The sequence below is a fragment of the Oryx dammah genome, unplaced genomic scaffold, assembly GCF_014754425.2.
Source record: "Oryx dammah isolate SB20612 unplaced genomic scaffold, SCBI_Odam_1.1 HiC_scaffold_13, whole genome shotgun sequence".
Taxonomy (NCBI): Eukaryota; Metazoa; Chordata; class Mammalia; order Artiodactyla; family Bovidae; genus Oryx; species Oryx dammah.
The window spans coordinates 19705639-19725040 of NW_024070197.1; the positions used below are offsets into that span (position 1 = coordinate 19705639).

The 19402-nt window shown below is 40.1% G+C and overlaps 1 protein-coding gene and 1 pseudogene across 6 annotated transcripts in view; both read right to left on the minus strand.

Annotated features, from left to right (window-relative positions):
* Positions 1 to 2805: 2805 nt before the first annotated feature.
* Positions 2806 to 19402, minus strand: part of ZNF181 (zinc finger protein 181) — a 40799-nt gene continuing 24202 nt past the window's right edge. Inside the window, exons 1-6 of one of the 6 annotated variants that reach the window (XM_040252947.1) lie at positions 12856 to 13088; positions 11891 to 11966; positions 7013 to 7036; positions 6373 to 6493; positions 6014 to 6112; positions 2806 to 5031 (exon numbers count right to left, since the gene is read on the minus strand). In XM_040252947.1, the coding sequence (XP_040108881.1) occupies positions 3545 to 5031; positions 6014 to 6112; positions 6373 to 6493; positions 7013 to 7036; positions 11891 to 11899 (1740 nt within the window). In that variant the 5' untranslated portion in view covers positions 11900 to 11966; positions 12856 to 13088 and the 3' untranslated portion in view covers positions 2806 to 3544. Of the gene's footprint in view, positions 5032 to 6013; positions 6113 to 6372; positions 6494 to 7012; positions 7037 to 11890; positions 11967 to 12855; positions 13089 to 19402 lie in introns of those variants that run through there. The other 5 variants (XM_040252944.1, XM_040252948.1, XM_040252949.1 and 2 more) reach the window with 5 other exon arrangements.
* Positions 16802 to 16920, minus strand: LOC120873373 (annotated as a pseudogene).

Sequence of the window (19402 nt, forward strand, 5' to 3'; positions counted from 1 at the left end):
GGTCACAGTCAGACATGACTGAGCTGAATTGAACTGAACCTCCATTCAGGAACAGTGAGGGCAGTTGCACTCAACCCAGAGGACCCTGTATTGAGAGGTCATGCTCAAGTCTTTTAGGGTTCCGATACTGGGTAAAGCCTTACTTTCCGCCACACAGCGATCTGAAGCCTCTTTCATTCTGCTCTTTCTCCAAAACACATGTGTAGTATACCCTCCCACCTACCAGTAGCCATGCTGTGTTCTTGTCTCCTCAGAGTATTTTGGATAATAAATGTATTTTCCTGCAAGATGGTTCAGTTACCAAAGGAGGATTTGTTGGAAGGAAATGGGAGAGTCTTGTAAAAGCCACCAAAAGGTGAATCAATAAGTTAAGTGACAATTGATTATGAAAACTCACTAGAAGATGTGACATTTGAGACCAGAATGATGCAGTCATGTGAAGAAAATGATGAAATCAATAGCTAATATTTAAATGCTTTTGAGGTACCAAGCATTTTATACCAATTAACCTACTTAATTTTCATCATAATCCAAAGATATCATTTTATAGAGAAAATAATTTTACAGATGGTACAGCAAGGTAAATTTTCCAAGGTTGTACAAAGTCAATATACACACAATTTGGATTTATACCCAGGTAACATGATTCCAGAGCCTATGCTCTTCATACACACACACTTTTAAGCTCTTAAATTGTATGGAACACGTCTTATTTACCTTGACTGCAGTAGATGCTCAACCAATTCAGGATGGGGAACACGTGTATACTTGTGGCAGATTCATGTTGATGTATGGCAAAACCAATACAATATTGTAAAGTAATTAACCTTCAATTAGAATAAATTTATATTTTAAAAAAAGAAATGGCTAAGACTGAGCATGATTCTCCACTAGTGATATTATAACACCAGTACAATCTCAGCTCAATCTTATTGTAACAAGGTATATACTCTTATTGGTTTCTTAAAACCTTCGATATGTTTAAGTCTCTGGCTTTCTTTTCCTTGTTCAGTATCACTCTGAAGGCACTTTAAGAATTGCAAAACATTATGATATGTATGCTCATGCTTTTTAAATGAAAAAGTATGAGTATCTGGATGAATCTTATAACAAAGTAACAAGATGGCATGAACCTGTATGTAGTGAAAGCAAATAAAATCTGGGCGATTAAAGGACTGGTTCATCTCTTTGGCATCAGTGCTTGGGAGAACAGAGGGCAGAGCATGGGAGAAACAAAAAGCTACTACCACTATCTCACAACTAAATATACATGTAGGGGCCACTCCATCCATAATTATAAATGGTCTTGTCCTTGTTTGATACCATCCTGTGCTCCTTTAATTATAAACCTCTAAAAGATCCTTCAACATTCCACAGAATGTCAAAATAAATCTTATTAACTAAATCAGAGGAAATATAAATCTCTGCTTAATATTAAAAATCCCATTCCAAACCCAGTCTATCTGCTGAGAATTGATATGGAATGTGCCTTCACCTATTGGCTTTCCATTAAAGTAGCACATGCCAGAGTAGGAGGGTATTTAAAAGTTGGAAACCCTATCATTCATCCCACACCAGATTTGTATCAATGATATAATATCCTTTCTTAAAATAATTTGTTACTTACAACTATTAAATGCCATAGAGAGTAAAACCTGAAACATAAACTGCATTTAACTGCCTTTTACTGCAATATTGTCTGTAAAATCCCAGTCACTGATCTGTATAACCTCTCCAGTCACTAGATAAGAAATTGTGGAGCCAGTAAGTCTATTCCATTTAGAATATTTGAAGCCATCCCGCTTATAGAAACTATATTTGTGTCAAGCTTCAGTGTAAAAAACAAGTGTTCTTAAATATCTCAAGAAGCTATGATACAGGATACTAGTGCTATCAAAATTGGTGAGCAGGCTGCAGAAATTGTGGGAATGGCTCTGGATTATTCAATTCCAACCCTCCATAACAATGATCAAGGGATGGGGAAATGACTGATGCCAACAGTAATAATACCTAAGCCACAAAACTAGAAACTAGACACTACATAATGGATTTCAGCTGCATCAAACATGATAAAACTTGCTGGTCTGCTTTGCCTAGAATGATCCTTGAGAGCACATGTGCCTTACCTACAGTTGTCCTTTATCTGCAAGGGACTGGCTCCACGACCAACATACTGCCTCACCTCCACAGATACCAAAACCTGCAGGTGCTCCAGGTCCCTTAAATAAAATGGCATAGTTGCTATAACCTAGGCACATCTTCCTGTATACTTTAAAATCATCACCTAATATCATGTATTCCCTGAGCCACTACAAAAGCCAATACAATGTAAATAGTTGTAAACACAACGTAAATGATATGTAAATAATTGCCTACAGCTGGTAAGTCCAAGTTTTCTTTTTAGAACTTTTTAGATGAAAACTTTTCAAAAAACACTTCCAACTGTGAGTGGTTGAATCTACAGATGCAGAATCTGCAGTTATGGATGGTCATTGTAATTACGACTCATCCTTTAGGATTTGGACTAAAAAGCACATCCACTCTGCTCTAATCCCTCACTGTATGTAATTTCTTGGTTGGGTTCCCACAGCACTTGTAAAAATTAAAATGCATCATTTAAGTCAACAGGAAATGGACTGTATATTAACCTCACCAAAATAGTCACACTCTTAGTACAGAGATCAGGCCACTTTTTTCTAGGTTTGCTGGTCTTCCACTGAAGGCTATACAGGAAAGCTGATCCTCATTTGTCAAGAGGAAAATAGTGGAAAACTCTAAGAAATATCAGTGTGTCAAAGGAGTCCAACATAACCACTTTACTAGAAATGAAAAATTTTATTCATACCACTTTTTACTTCTAATGCAGTGTTATTACATTTACTGGATTCACTGAGTGACTATTTATCTTCACATGCCCATTAGCTAATTTTTATGTAGGACCTGGAGTAAAATGCATGCTGCTACTTTATGATATGCATGTTGATTTATGCTTGTTTGCTCTCCTGCAGAACTGTTTACAAATTAGTATCATTGCAAAGAAAGACTTACACATATTTCCTACACCCTTCAGGTGGTTCTAGCATTAATCTTCTGATGCCTGTAAGCTTAGTAAACGAACACTTTGTTACATTCCTTACATAAACTTTCTCTTCAGTTTGAGTTCTCTGATGTAGAGAATGAAGGATGTATTTTAATTGAAGGACTTCCCACAATCTCTATATCCGTATTGCTTCTTTCCTGTATGTGTGTTATGTTTCTTAAGAGATTCATGTTTGCCTAATGTCTTTCCCAACTTGTTACATATAAAGGATTTTTCTCCAGTGTGGATTTACTTATGTCAACTAAGGGATTAATGCTGGCTAAAGTCTTTCCCACACTTATTGCCATCGTAATCTCTCTACAGTGTGAATTGTGATAAACAATAAGGCTTATATCATTGCTAGAGACTTTCCCATACATTCTTAAGAATTTTCTCCAGTATAGATTTTCTGATTTTGAATCTGGGAAGATCTACAGCTACAGTATAGTATGATGAACACTGCCTTTATGCAGTTTCTCTATTATGTGATCTTTCATACACACAGTGACTCATATGGCCTAAAGACTTTTCCACACTTACTGTACTACTGGGTTTGTCTCCATTATGTACTCGCTGATGGGCAGTAAGATTTGAGCCTTTGCTAAATGCCTTCCCACATTCATTACATTTATATGGCTTTTCTCCAGTATGAATTCTCTGATGTACAGTAAGGTTTGAACTACAGCTGAAGGTCTTTCCACATTTAATGCATTCATAGGGTTTCTCTCCAGTATGAATTCTGTGATGTTGAAACAGAGATGACCTGTGACTGAAGGCTTTCCCACATATACTGCATTCATAAGGTTTCAATCTAGTGTGGTTTCTTAAATGCATATTCAGTGATTCAGGTTGGTTGAAAGATTTCCCACATTTTTGACATTCAAAGGGCTTTTCTTCAGTATGAATACTCTGATGCTGAATAAGAAATGAGAGGCTGCTAAAGACTTTCAGACATTTGTTACATTCAAATTGTTTCTCAATAGCATGAATTCTTTGATGTCGAGTAAGGTGTGAGCTACAGCAAAAGGCTTTTCCACATTCTCTACATTCATAAGGTTTCTCTCCAGTATGAATCTTCTGGTGGTGAATGAGAGATGACCTGTGAATGAATGCCTTCCCACATATTCGACATTCATAGAGTTTTTCTTGAGTATGAATTCTCAGATGTTCAATGAGATGTGAAACACGACTGAACGCCTTTCCACAGTTCATACATTCGTATGGTTTCTCTCCAGTGTGAGTGCTTTGATGATTAGTAAGTGATGAGACATGGCTAAAGGCTTTTCCACATTCAATACATTTGTAAGGTTTCTCTCCACTGTGGCTTATTTGATGTCGAGTAAGGGATGAGCCATGGCTAAAAGTCTTCCCACATTCATGACATTCATAGGGTTTCTCTCCTGTATGAATTCTCCAGTGCCGATTAAGGATTGATTGTTTGCCAAAGGCTTTCCCACATTCACTGCAGGTATAGATTTTCTCTCTATTCAAAGTCTGGTGAAGGGTAAGAGATTTGCTTTGGCTGAAGGCTGCTACACTTTCATGAGAATTCAGAAGTTTCTTTCCATCATTGATATTCTCATTTTTTATAACTGAATTTGTTGGTAAGCTCTTCTTAAGTATATCACATTTATGTGACTTCCCTTCAGCAGAAATTCTCTGTGGTTCAGAAAAAATAGACTTTAAATGGAAGATGCTTTTAAACGCATTACATTTGTAAACACTTTCCCCAATGAGACTTTCTCTAAAGGTGAGGGTCACTGGTCTGAAATGCTCTATTTGATTTTCATACTTCCCCTCCAACTTTTTGATATAATACAAGTCCTTGTTAAAATTTGAAAATTCATGATTTTGTTGTATAGTTTTTTCCTTTATTACCATTTGGGGTAAATCTTCATCATAAATATCCTCCTTCATTGATAATTCTTTGTTTTCCCATCTTGATTTACAATCTGTAATATATAAGATAAAGAGCAAAACACTGCTTTATCTGAACTTCTTGAAAGGAAACTTCTATGTCAGAAACAGGAGAATTGGATAAAAAATAAAGTCATTCCCCCCAGTGCCAAGAAAACACATAGCTCTGACAACTCTCATATATTCAATGATTTCTGAACAAAGTTAAAATGGAGCACAGAGAATACAAACAGCTCACAGAGGCAGGAACAGAGTGTAATAAGGGAAATGAATTAATACATAGACAGTCTATGGGGGAAAAAAATGAAACTATCAGAAAGAAAATGCAAAAGGCATTCTGGATCCCAAGCCAACATTTTGTGTCTATACTTATATGAATGACTACATTTTATCTCAGCCTTGGTTCTCCAAACTTTGATTAATCTCAGTTTGCTGTCAGATTAGTATGCTTAATATGGAGAATGTACAGCACTGCACTAAATAGCTACAATGACAACAAAATAATGTAAATAATCTTTATGGCTCAGAAAGATTTAAGCTTTGTGAGTTTAGGTAGGATCTATGTGAACTCATAATATTTATTGACAGAAAATACTGTTAGAAACCTTCTTATATATCCCTTACTTCCTTTAACATTTATGTTCACTCTTGATCTTTGAAGTTCTGCCTCGGGGTAAAGTGGTTTTCCATTTAGTTGACAGCTTTTTTAGCCTAAAACCATTTGTATATTTTTCCTTACATGGACATATAACAGAAAAATTTGCCTTATTTCACTTCAAATAAATGACAATTTGGATTATAATGATGGCAAAACCCTCCACTTTTGATCAGATGAGTAATACAGAAAGATAATAATTTAGGATAGAGGAATTGTCATTTAGAAATCTAAGCATCCCTCAATTTTGTTACATCTGGAATCTCCGATAACAGTATCCCTAAAATATACTAAAATGCCTCTCTACTTTATACAAGCATCTTTAAACAAAGATCTCTGTTTCCTGATTCACCATGACTTACCTGAAAACATATCTTTTGACAGCTTCTCCTCCACCATCCAAGGTTCTTTGCCATCCTCCAATAAAGCAATCACATATGGCTTAGGTATAGAAAGACCTGCTTGCAGGAAAAATATTAGAAAAAAACACTGTTTAAGTTGTGGTCTTCATGGAGAGACCATCACCATAAAAGGGACCAAAGAAAGATCTGAAGGATGTTCACTAAAATGGGATGATAAGCTTCGGGCAGGACAAAACAAAACTATACATGTCCTTAGGACTGTGAAACAAAACTTCAGCCATTTACTAAAGGGGATTCTCTAGCAACTCACAGTGGCAGATGTAAGATCTCCATTGAGGGGAAGGAAGAGATATACTTACCTAGGGATACCAGGTTCTCATAATTCTGGACCATCACATCCTTGTATAAATCCCTCTGAGTAGAATTGAGCCATCTCCACTCTTCATGAGAGAAGTCTATGGCCACATCACTAAATGTCACCTGAAACAGCAAACACGTTTAGGCTCAATCATAGCCCAGGCCTCTTCTGTCACTGATTAAAGGATAGTATTACCCTGGTGTGGAAGAAAGGGAAAAAGATTCCAGCAGTTGTCATAATGATCAAGAATCTGATCTAAGTAATAATTGGATAACTATGTGCTTGGCACTGTTATACAATAACGGTAAGAGACAAATACAAGAACTCTGCTTCGGGAGAGTACGGAACAGAATCATAAAATTTTTAAAATTCAGCATTCAACATTTGACAGCATTTAGTCAAGTGCTTAGTTTTGTTTTTCATAGCTTATGTGCCAAGTAATAAAACATGAATTAAGTTTAAAAAAAAATCCAATAGGCTCAAAAAAAGACATCTTTATATTAAAGATAAACACATAATCATATATATAAACACTTTATAAACAAAAAGCAAAAACATTTATGGTACATAATTAACCCATAATCTATAATTAAAATAATTTGAGACTCCTGGGCAAAAGGACTGAAAGGATGGTTTCATGCCTTTTGGTAGTCCTTAAATAGAACCTTAAAGGAAGAGCAAAGAAAAAATAAGACACATCCTAAGGAAAATATCCTAAGAAAACAGATTTCTTCCTAACAGTATTCATTCATGGTATTATTTAAAGTGGAAAAATTTTAGAAAAAGTTTAAATGTTCAATCATAACTTATTGGCTAGTCAAATTAAAATATGTGAAAAAACATGTATACATTTGTTGTTGTTTAGCTCCTAAGTTGTGTCCAACCCTTTTGTGACTCCCATGGACTGCAGCCCCCCCAGGTTCCTCTGTCCAAGGCAAGAATATGGAGCTGGTTGAATTTCCTTCAGTGCATTTAAAATGTCATTATTACTACGTTTCATTGGTGAAACAGACATTGTTTGGCTACTGTAAATTTTTCATTCCAACTATAGATTCAATACTATATTACTTCATTTGGATGTTTTACACGTGTGTTCACCAGTGATACTGGTCTTTGGTTTTAAAGAGAGAATTTACCTTTCGTCTGGTGTTGGGGAAATTAAAAATCAATCAAATCTACCAAGCAGAAAATCCTTTCTATAATGTAAAAAGAGAACAGTTTTATTACTGAGAAAGCATTAAACCAGACTGTAATGCACTTCATAATAATAATAGCTAATAATTAATGAGACTGCAAGGACAGAAAGAACTCTCACCCTTTTATAAAGTCCTCTCACCCTTTTATAAAGTCAGTCAGATACAACCCATTACAGGGTCACACAGTCGGGCATGAGTAAAGCAACTTAGCATGCATGCACAAGGGCCTTGGAGACATCACTTTGCAATTACAGGTGAATTTAGGATGAACTATTGCAACACACAGTTCATCCTAAATTCACCTGGTAATTGGGGTAGTCCTCTGTGTTAGGTGCCTTTACTCCAAAGAAAAAATTTAAAACTCATTATCTTTATGACAAGCAGGTAGTTAGCAGCCCCCCAGGCTCCTCTGTTCAAGGGCTTTCCTTTTTTTTTCCTGTCCAAGGCAAGAATATGGAGCTGGTTCAATTTCCTTCAGTGCATTTAAAATGTCATTATTACTATGTTTCATTGGTGAAACAGACATTGTTTGGCTACTGTAAACTTTTCAGCTTATTTAGACCTGAAGCCAGAAGTCTAGGCTAAACTCCCATACAGATAGGGAGACAGAGGTGCATCTTCCTTCAAGTTTTCATTTCAAAGGGATGTCTCCAGGGCCCTTGCACAGGCATACTAAGTCGTTTCAGTCGTGTCCAACTCTGTGCAACCCTACGGACCATAGCCTGCCAGGCTCCTCTGTCCATGGGATTCTCCAGGCAAGAATTCTGGAGTGGGTTGCCATGCGCTCCTCCCAGGGGATTTTCCCAACTCAGGAATCGAACCCACATCTCTTATGTCTCCTGCATTGGCAGGCAGGTTGTTTACCACTAGTGCCATCAATGCCCTTAAGAAAGACTTTAATGCTCTGTAAAACTGGCAGAGGCTTATTTAGCTTTGAAAAGATTTATAAACATCTCAAAGGGACAGGGGAAAGGATATAGTTACATATTTTTCTCAAGGAAACACTCTTAAGAAAAGGAAAGGGGAGAAGGTCTCCCTTTGGCACCAGGGAAAATTATTTTTCCCATCTGTATTTGCTCTTAGCTAGATATGGGGGTTATACTAGCCTTATCACATGAACTGAGAAAATGTCCATCTTTTCCTGTTTTCCACAGTGATCTTTAAAATGATCAGCTTTTACAAATCTCACCTGATAAGCCAAACTGAAAAGTCAACACTATATTAAATGAATAAAACACCATGTTTTTTTCTACCAATGCAAAGATATTTCATATTTTAAGTTTTGATATTAATCAATATCATAATATTAATAGTCCAGAGAAGAAACCTCACATACTCTAACATATTCTTTGATCTTTATTTAAATCAAAGTTTCTCAGTCTTGGCACTACTGACATTTTAAGCTGAACAACTCTTTGCTATGGGGGCTGTCCTGAGAATTTTAGGATGTTTAATAGCATCCCTAGCCTCGACCCTTCAGATACTAGTAGCAACTCCCCTTAACTACTCCCTACCCCTGTTTTAACAGGTGAAAATGTCTCTGCTGCTGTTGCTGCTAAGTCGCTTCAGTCGTGTCCGACTCTGTGCAACCCCATAGACGGCAGCCCACCAGGCTCCCTTGTCCCTGGGATTTTCCAGGCAAGAGTACTGGAGTGGGGTGCCATTGCCTTCTCCAGAAAATGTCTCTAGACATTAGCAAATGTCTCTTATGAATGGGATTAAGGGGAACAAAGTCAACCCTGTTTGAAAACCACTGCTGCACAAAATTTTTGCATTTCCTTGAAAGACTCTCTTAGGCCTCTCTACCTATACTCAAGGTGTTCTCTCAGTTTGGTATAACTTCACTTTCACCTCTGCCTCCCTGGTATTATGGGCCACCTAGACAACTCCAGGAAGGGATGCTTCAACTCTCTCTTCCCCTTCAGTGTCCCAGCAGCCTGGGATGCTATTTCACCTCTGTCCCTAGAACTTAGATATTAAATAAATACCTTAATTTTTTTTTAGTTTTTAAATTTATTTATTTAAAAAATTTTTTTAATTTTTTTTACTTTACAATATTGTATTGGTTCTGCCACATGTCAACATGAATCTGAATCTGCCATGGGCGTACACATGTTCCCCATCCTGAACCCCCCTCCCACCTCCCTCCCCATACCATCCCTCCAAGTCATCCCAGTGCACCAGCTCCAAGCATCCTGTATCGAACCTGGACTGGTGATTTGTTTCTTATATGATATTATACATGTTTCAGTTCCATTCCCCCCAATTGTCCTCCCCTTTCCCTCTCCCATAGAGCCCAAAAGACTGTTCTATACATCTATGTCTCTTTTGCTGTCTCGCATACAAGGTTATCAGTACCATCTTTCTAAATTCCATATATATGCATTAGTATACTGTATTGGTGTTTTTCTTTCTGGCTTACTTCACTCTGTATAATGGTCTCCAGTTTCATCCATACCAGTCCTGTATTGTTCAATACAGTAGCCACTGTATTTGGCTATAAAATTTAATTAAAATTAAATTTAAATAAAATAAAAAATTCAGTTCCTTAGTCACTTCAGTTATAATTCAACTGCTTAACAGTCATAAGGGGCTGGTGGCTGCCACAATGGACAGGACACAAGTAGGATACTTCCCCCACTATAGAAAGTTCTCTTTGACAGTACCGCATGAGATCATGAAATCTTGTGTACCAATGACAGAAACCTATGTAAGACTCTCCTAACAGTTATTTGTTAAGTGTTTAGAAAATAAGTCAATGAATGATTTTGGCAGTTAGTTCACTTTAGCTTTTACCTAAAAAAAAAAAAAAAAGACTTATTTAAATTCTAATTGTCTAACATTCCCAAGAAACAGACTTCCCAACATGCATATATGCCACTCACACCTTCTCCTATACAGGTTTCATTTCCACTCCATGATTCTTTCCCATTATTTTCTCATCACTCCTTCATTCAACAACTCTTTACTAAGTATCTGGCTATACCAGATACCATTCTGGCCACTAAAGATAAAACAGTCAACAAAAAAATATCCTTTCCAGTAGGAGGAGATAAACAATGAGCATATGCATATAGCAAACACACGTAGTGTAGTGTAGCAGCTAGTGAGTGATGTGTGTGCATGCATGCTCAGTCGTGTCTGATTCTTTGAGACCCTATGGACTACAGCCCACCAGGTTCCTCTGTCCAGGGGATTTCCCAGGCAAGAACACTGGAGGGGGTTGCCATTCCTTCCTCCAGGGAATCTTCCCGACTCAGGGGTCAAACTGTGACTCCTGCGTCACCTGCATTAGCAGGCGGGCTCTTTACCGCTGAGCCATCAGGAGAGTGCTGTGAAGAACAACACCATGATGGAGGAGTAGAAGTGATAGTCGAGAGAAGGTGACTACAATTTTACATAGGTGTTCAGGGACGTTTTACTGAGAAAGTAACTACAGAGCAAAGATACAAAGGAGGTCAGAATGCAAGCTTGTATATATCTAGGTAAAGAATATTCCATGCAGATAGGACAGCAACTTCCAAGGCCTGGAGGCAGGTAGTCAGTGTGGCTGTTGCTCCCAGAGAACAAAGAAACAGATGGAAGATGAAATCAGGGAAGTAATAAGACAGCCTAACTGTGCAAAGTTTTTTGTCACTACACAATTCTGATTTCTGAGTTAGGGCCACCAAAGAGTTTTAAGCTGAGGAATGACAGGATTTTATATAACAAGAGGATCACCGTGACAGCTGTATTGTGAAGACTGAAGAGGGTCAAGGGCAGAAGCAGGAAATCCAGCAAGGTGACTATTGCAATAACCTAAGTGGCTTGGACCAGGGAGGCAGTGGCAGTGGCAGTGATGTGGTAACCAATGGTCAGATTGTGTAGATATACTGTGTATATTTTAGATCTAACTGCAGTGTCTGAATGTGAAGTATAAGAGAAAGGGAGGTCTCAAGGATGACTCCAAACATCTCTTGACTTGAATAACTGAAAAGACTGACATATACCATTAATAGAGACCACATGATACAGCTTAAACAACCATAAAGCAAATACCTAAAATTCCAAACTTGAATTCTGAATCATAATTTTTAAAAAATTTTGCTCAAGACTCTTCTCTTCTCTTTTCTGCTTCTAGCCGAAAACTGATAGAAAAGAAGAGCATTGAGAGAAAATACTTTGGAGTTTTGCAGGCTCCATGCTTTATTTTAATGAAAGGAATCAAAGATCCAATCCCTAAGTGAACTTTGTGAGGTGGGAACTGGTAGGAGAGGCAAAGCAAACACTCAGGAGTCCTGATAAGTAGGTGTTTTAGGAAGATTTGGGGACAGATCAACTTACCTGAAACATGACTCTGCAATTTCCAATAGTCGACACAGTCCTCTTTCCAGGTTGTCTTCTTATAGAAGGGCAGTGCCTGAAAAGGCAGATCAAAACAGGAAAAAGCAGTCATGACAAACCAGGCGTATCTCACAATCTCGCAGCTCAGGACACACCTGCATGGAGGATCCCACTGGGAATCACTTTCAAGGGTTCCAACCTTTCCCTGAATTAACAATGGAAAGAGGTAACCAGGTGGCATCTACATGTACATCAACTATCATATATACATGAGAGTGTGAATGTGTGTGTGTGTGTGTGCGCGCGCGCGCGCTCAGTCGTGTCCAACTCTGGGACCCCATAGACTGTAGCCCGCCAGGCTCCTCTATGTAAAATTTCAGGCAAGAATATTGGAGCAGGTTGCCGTTTCCTTCTCTAGGGGATCTTCCCTATCCAGGGATCGAAGGGCGTCGCCTGCGTCTCCTGCACTGGCAGGTAGATTCCTTACCGCTGAGCCACCTGGGCAGCCCATATATAAGTGACCGACTCATAAAACAACAGTAATAATAATGTTAAATAAGAGCTCTTTCGATCTTCACCACTATGCATGGTGGGCATTCACATTATTCCAGGTTTCTCTTTTAAATAAACGATGAGAAAAACTGAAACTCGGCAACACTGAAGCAATTTAGGGTTTACACAATTTTTTTTTTCAGTGCGTATAAGGCACTCTCGCTCTCCCATTTCCTTTTTTACAACAGCTCTTGGAGGTAAGCGCTATCCTTACTCCCCTTTTACAAAGCAGGACAGAGGCCCAGAGGAGCCAGGGGCCTGCCTGGGCTCACACCGCGCGGTAGACGCTGGTACCTGAGAGGTTATGGCGGCCGTGCCCAGCGCCGGCCACCCTCCCCGCACCCACACTTGCCTGACCCCTCAGCAGACCCCCACCAACACGGAAGCCGTCCACTGCGTGCACCTCCGCCTACCTGACACGCCGTGAAGCTGTAGTCAACAAAGGCCGCTTGCCTCGCCGGAACGGCGCTGCCCAGAGGCCTGCGCGGTTTCAGGACCGAGAATACTGCTGCTGGGTCGGAGACAAACGCCGGGCAGCCGCAGGCGGAGCCCCGGGCCGGCGGGCACTTCTCAGACTCCTCCGCTTCACGGAGAAAAGTTGCCAGGGACTCGCACGGATGCCTTCCAGAAAACCACACTCCCCAGGAGGCTCAGCGGCCGCGCGATCTCGGAGCACCGCGAGACCACGGGTTGAGCTTTGTGAGCAATTACACCGCTTGGAGACCCTACTGGGATCGATCCCCTCGGAAGAATGCAGGGGACAATAGTCGTCTCTGGCGAACTTCGCTTCTCGAAACCAACGGCAGCGTCTTCAAGCGCTGTGAAGATAATGAGAGCCCAAACCGGGAACCTATGTTTCCCAGAAGATTATGAGGCCGTGAAACGTCTTTTGGGTCGTTTCTGTGCTCGTACAGACATTTTCCTCCTTGAACAAGGGCAGACTTGCTGGTGCGGGACAAGAAGTGGCCTCTGCCAGCCGAAGATCCGTCATTCAAAACTTTGCTGCCACTCTGCTCGGCTTGTACTGCTCTTGAGTATTTAGCTTCCACCTGTCCAGGACTGTATTTCCCAAAATACCCTATATCCGAGCTGTCACATTAGCTGAACGGGGACCAACTGCATTTCCCGGAAATTCCTGGGATCCGTCGTCGCTTGGACACTGACTACCACGGTGATGTGCATTACAGGTCCTTGAAGGACTCAGGAGTATCGGACTCAAGTGAGGGTTTTGAGGATAAAGACCCTCAATCGTGGGGAAAACCACTCCTCTGACCCTCCTCTGTCCTTGAGACTTTGCCCAGCCCACCCACACGGGCGCTGGACAGATGTATCAAGGCCACAGCATTCTACTCTTGGTATTAATTTGGGTTGTCGCCTTTATTTTCTTTTTAAATTACATTCATTTTATCTGTTTTTTTTTTTTAATTATAAATAGCATGAGAGAATTTTCTCATGCTTTTTATGAAATTCTTTGCCTTTTCTACTGCTTGGGATTGTTGAGCAGATTGAATCTGTTAAGTGGCATCTTTCCGTCCTCAGAAAAATTTCCTTCTCCATATATTGGGCTCTTCTCCATTTTTTCTCCTCTTTTTGTGAATTCCAGTTAGCTGTTAGGTAGATTTTTCCACTCTATTTTCCTCTAATTTCCATCTTTCTGTCTCTGTACTGCAGTCTGAATGATTTGTTATTTATCTAACATAATTCCCTTTCCAGTGGATTTTTTTGTTTTCAGTTTTTCAAAAATTTTTGTAACATGGTAGGCACAGTTGATTCATAATATGATAATACCAATATTGAAGATACGTGTGCTAAGTCGCTTCAGCCGTGTCTGACTCTTTGCAACACCATGGACTGTAGCTCACCAGGCTCCTCTGTCCATGGGATTCTCCAGGCAAGAATACTGGAGTGCATTGGCATGCCTTCCTCCAAGGGATCTTCCTGACCCAGGGATCAAACTTGCATCTCTATGTCTCCTGGCAGGTGCGTCCTTTACCACTAGCACCACCTAGGAAATCTGAAGATCTTATGAATCTGTAAATTTTTAAATTTCTGTACTCAGTTCACGCTGTTTCCTTTTTTGGTTGGTTACCTTTGTGTGCTGCTCAGTCCCTGAAAAGAGATTTTACTGGTCTCCCCAATATCCTTGGATGAAAGTGCCTCTCTTTTCTACAGATTATATAGTTTGATTTTCAGACAAAATCTGGGATTGCTACCACTCTGGAAACACTTTAAAACATAAAGTCTCTACTCAGTCCTTTCAGAAAATCTTACATAGAAATTCTTCATTGTTGCTGCTTTTCCTTACGAGTTTTTTTTTTTTTGGAAGAATTGTGAAGACTTCTCATTATGGGTCCTCAGATATTTGAGACATAAGTTCATGGGGAAGCAGGGTTAACATTAAAGGACTAGATGTGATTAGGGAGCAGAGGCAAGAAGAACTTTATATGTAGGGCTAGTCCTGATTCAATAGCAATTTATGACCAGTACTTAAAAGAACAAATTACTTCAAAGCTAAACTGCTAGAGTGTGAATGCTACATGATTTGAATTTTTGACAGAAAGGATAGAGGCACTCTGATGAGTAGAGACTAAGGAGGAGAAATTCAGGGGCAGATGGAGTGGGGACTTAGGCATAGGTAAACCAGTTTAAAACAAATATGCCAGTCACTTGAGAAAGAAAATGGGGCTGAGAGAGATCCATAAGGAAACAGGAAAACACTTCACATGCCATACTGAACCCATTCCCTTTTACTAACCCTAAGTTGCCTTCATTTCCTTTTATATTAGGCAATATTTACAATAAATTATTTTGCTATTAGAATTTATCTATTTAAGGGCACATTTTAGAATATGAACTAGGAGAAGAAAAAGTTCTGCTCCCTTCCATTTTTCTTGCTCACAAAGATACACATGTTAATTCAGTGCTCACATTTATGCACTCTTGAGAGTCCCTTGGACTGCAAGGAGATCCAACCAGTCCATTCTGAAGGAGATCAGCCCTGGGATTTCTTTGGAAGGAATGATGCTAAAGCTGAAACTCCAGTACTGTGGCCACCTCATGCAAAGAGTTGACTCATTGGAAAAGACTCTGATGCTGGGAGGGATTGGGGGCAGGAGAAGGGGACAACTGAGGATGAGATGGCTGGATGGCATCACTGACTTGATGGACATGAGTCTGAGTGAACTCCAGGAGTTAGTGATTGACAGGGAGGCCTGGCGTGCTGCGATTCATGGGGTTGCAGAGTCGGACACGACTGAGCGACTGAACTGAACTGAACTGAACTGAAGCCTTTAAATGGTGGCTCAGCTGGTAAAGAATCCACCTGCAGTGTGAAGACGTGGGTTCCATCCCTGGGTTGGGAAGATCCTTTGGAAAAGGGAATGGCTACCCACTCTAGTGTTCTGGCCTGGAGAATTCCATGGAGTGTGTATCCATGGAGTCACAAAGAGATGAACATGACTGAGCAACTTTCATTTTCAAGCCTTTATACAGGCTTCCCAGATGGCACTCTGTGGTTAAAGAACCCTTCAAGAGTTGTGGTTTCGATTACTGAGTCAGGAAGATCCCCAGGAGGACAGCATGGCAATGCACTCCAATGCTCTTGCCTGCCTGGAGAATCCCATGGACAGAGGAGTTTGGAGGGCTACAGTCCATGGAGTCACAAAGAGTTGGACACAACTGAAACGACTTAGCACGTGCATGCTGCTGCTGCTGCTGCTAAATCACTTCAGTCATGTCCGACTCTGTGCGACCCCAGAGACGGCAGCCCACCAGGCTCCCCCATCCCTGGGATTCTCCAGGCAGGAATACTGGAGTGGGTTGCCATTTCCTTCTCCGTAGCCCATGCAGTCGCTCAGTCGTGTCGACTCTTAGTGACCCCATGGACTGCAGCCTACCAGGCTCTTCCTTCCATGGGATTTTCCAGGCAAGAGTACTGGAGTGGGGTGCCATTGCCTTCTCTGTAGCACATGCATACCAGCCTTTAAATAAAGACTTTTGCCTAGAGGTTCCTCCTCATGACCTCACTGCTGTTCTATCTTGTCTTCTAGATTCTTACTCTATTTTCACCTTCTCAAATGGGTCATTCCTCTCAGTCTTTCTACAGGTGCCATCTATCCCTCTATATACCATCTTGTATTATTCAACCAACACTCACCAGTTTTTGTTACTCATGGTAATTCACCAATTTGTTTATTTATTTATTTATTATTTTTTTTAAATTTTATTTTTACTTTATTTTACTTTACAATACTGTATTGGTTTTGCCATACATTGACATGAATCCACCATGGGTGTATACAAGCTCCCAATCCTGAATCCCCCTCCCACCTCCCACCCCATATCATCTCTCTGGATCATAAAAATATGGATCGCTTCACGAATTTGTGTGTCATCCTTGCGCAGGGGCCATGCTAATCTTCTCTGTATCATTCTCTGTATCGTTCCAATTTTAGTATATGTGCTGCCAAAGCGAGCACCAATTTGTTTATTATTTGACAGCAAGCACTTGACTGAAACTAACTGAAACAAAGTATAGGTCTCTTCTCAACACTGCATTTCCAACATGAAGATCCATGCTGGAGTACTGAAGGTACTTTATAAGGAAGGAAGGAAGGGAAACAAAGAAAGAAAAAGATAGGAAAACATCTTATATGCTTTATCACTTTCCACTCTACCCAGTCTTCCCATCCTCCCTACTCTAAACTGCCTTTATGCTTCTGTAGGGTTGTCTATTCTGGGAACTTCGTATAACTGCAATCATTTATTTTCCATTTGTTCCCATATGTTGATCCCTTTTACCAGTTTTATCCTCCCTCCCCACTGTGCCTTCTCCTCTGGTAACTACTACTATGTTCTCTAAGTATCTATGTATTTGTTTTTGGTTTTTATTAGTTTTTTTAAAAATTCCACATGTGAGTGAAGTCGTGGAATATTTATCTTTTCTCTGTATGACACTTTTCACTTAGCATAATACCCCCAGGGTCCATCCATGTTGTTCCAAATGAGAAGATTTCATCTTTATTATGGCTGAGTAGTATTAGTATACCATTATGTGTGTGCATGTATCTTACATCTTCTTTATCCATTCATCCTTTTATAGGTACTTAGACTGTTTCCATGTCTTGGCTACTGTAAGTAATGCTACAATGAACATGGGGATTCATATATTTCTCTGAATAGTGTTCTCATATTCTTTGGGTAAATATCCATAAGTGAGATAGATGAATCATACAGTAGTACTCTAGTTAACAAAAGAGTTTAAAATGCAGTACTTGTGTGCAATCTCAAAAATGACAACATGCTCTCAGTTCGTTTCCAAGGCAAATCATTCAACATCACGTAATCCAAGTCTATGCCTCAACCACTCATGCCAAAGAAGCTGAAGTTGAACAGTTCTGTGAAAACCTACAAGAGCTTCTAGAACTAACACCAAAAAAAAAAAAAAAAAAAAGGATGTCCTTTTCATCACAGGGGACTGGAATGCAAAAGTTGGAAGAAATAGAGTAACAGGCAAGTTTGGCCTTGGAGTTCAAAATGAAGCAGGGTAAAGGCTGACATAGTTTTGCCAAGAGAATGCACTGGTCACAGAATTTACCCACTTCCAACAACACAAGAGATGACTCTACACATGGACATCGCCGGATGGTCAATACTGAAATCAGATTGATTATATTCTTTGCAGCAGAAGATGGGGAAGCTCTATACAATCAGCAAAAAGAAGACAGGGGCTGAGTGTGACTCCGATCATGAACTCCTTATTACTAAGTTCAGACTTAAATTGAAGAAAGTAGAGAAAACCACTAGGCCATTCAGGTATGACCTAAATCAGATCCTGTACAATTATGCAGTGGAAGTGACAAATAGATTCAAGGGTAAACAGAGTGCCTGAAAAGCTATGGAAAGAAGTTTGTAACACTGTATGAAGGCAGTGATCAAAACCACTCCCAATAAAAAGAAATGCAAAAAGGTAAGGTGGTTGTCTGAGGAGGCCTTACAAATAGCTGAGAAAAGAAGAGAAGCAACAGGCAAAGGAGAAAATGGAAGATATACCCATCTGAATCAGTCATTTCGGGCCCTCAGTTGTGTCTGACTCTGTAACCCCATGGACTGAAGCATGCCAGGCTTCTCTGTTCTTCAGTAACTCCCAGAGCTTGCTCAAACTCATGTCCATTGAGTCAGTGATGCCATCCAACCATCTCATCCTCTGTCGTCGCATGTTCCTCCTGCCTTCAATCTTTCTCAGCATCAGGGTCTTTTCCAGTGAGTTAGTTCTTCACATCAGGTGGCCAAAGTCAGCATCAGTCCTTCCAGTGAATATTAAGGACTGATTTCCTTTAGGATTGACTGGTTCGATCTCCGTGTAGTGCAAGGGACTCTCAACAGTCTTCTCCAACACCACAGTTCAAAAGCATCAATTCTCCAGTGCTCAGCTTTCTTTATAGTCCATCTCTCACATCTGTCACGACTACTGGAAAAAACCAAAGCTTTGACTAGATGGACCTTTGTCAGCAAAGTAATGTCTCTGCATTTTAATATGCCATCTAGGTTGGTCATAGCTTTTCTTCCAAGGAGTAAGCATCTTTTAATTTCATAGCTGCTGCAGTAACTATCTGCAGTGATTTTGGAGCCCAAGAAAATAAAGTCTGTCACTGTTTCCATTACCCCATCTATTTGCTATGAAGTGATTTCTTTGGAAGGAATGATGCTAAAGCTGAAACTCCAGTACTTTGGCCACCTCATGCAAAGAGTTGACTCATTGGAAAAGACTCTGATGCTGGGAGGGATTGGGGGCAGGAGGAGAAGGGGACGACAGAGGATGAGATGGCTGGATGGCGTCACTGACTCGATGGACGTGAGTCTGAGTGAACTCTGGGAGTTGGTGATGGACAGGGAGGCCTGGCATGCTGTGATTCATGGGGTCACAAGGAGTCGGACACGACTGAGTGACTGAACTGAACT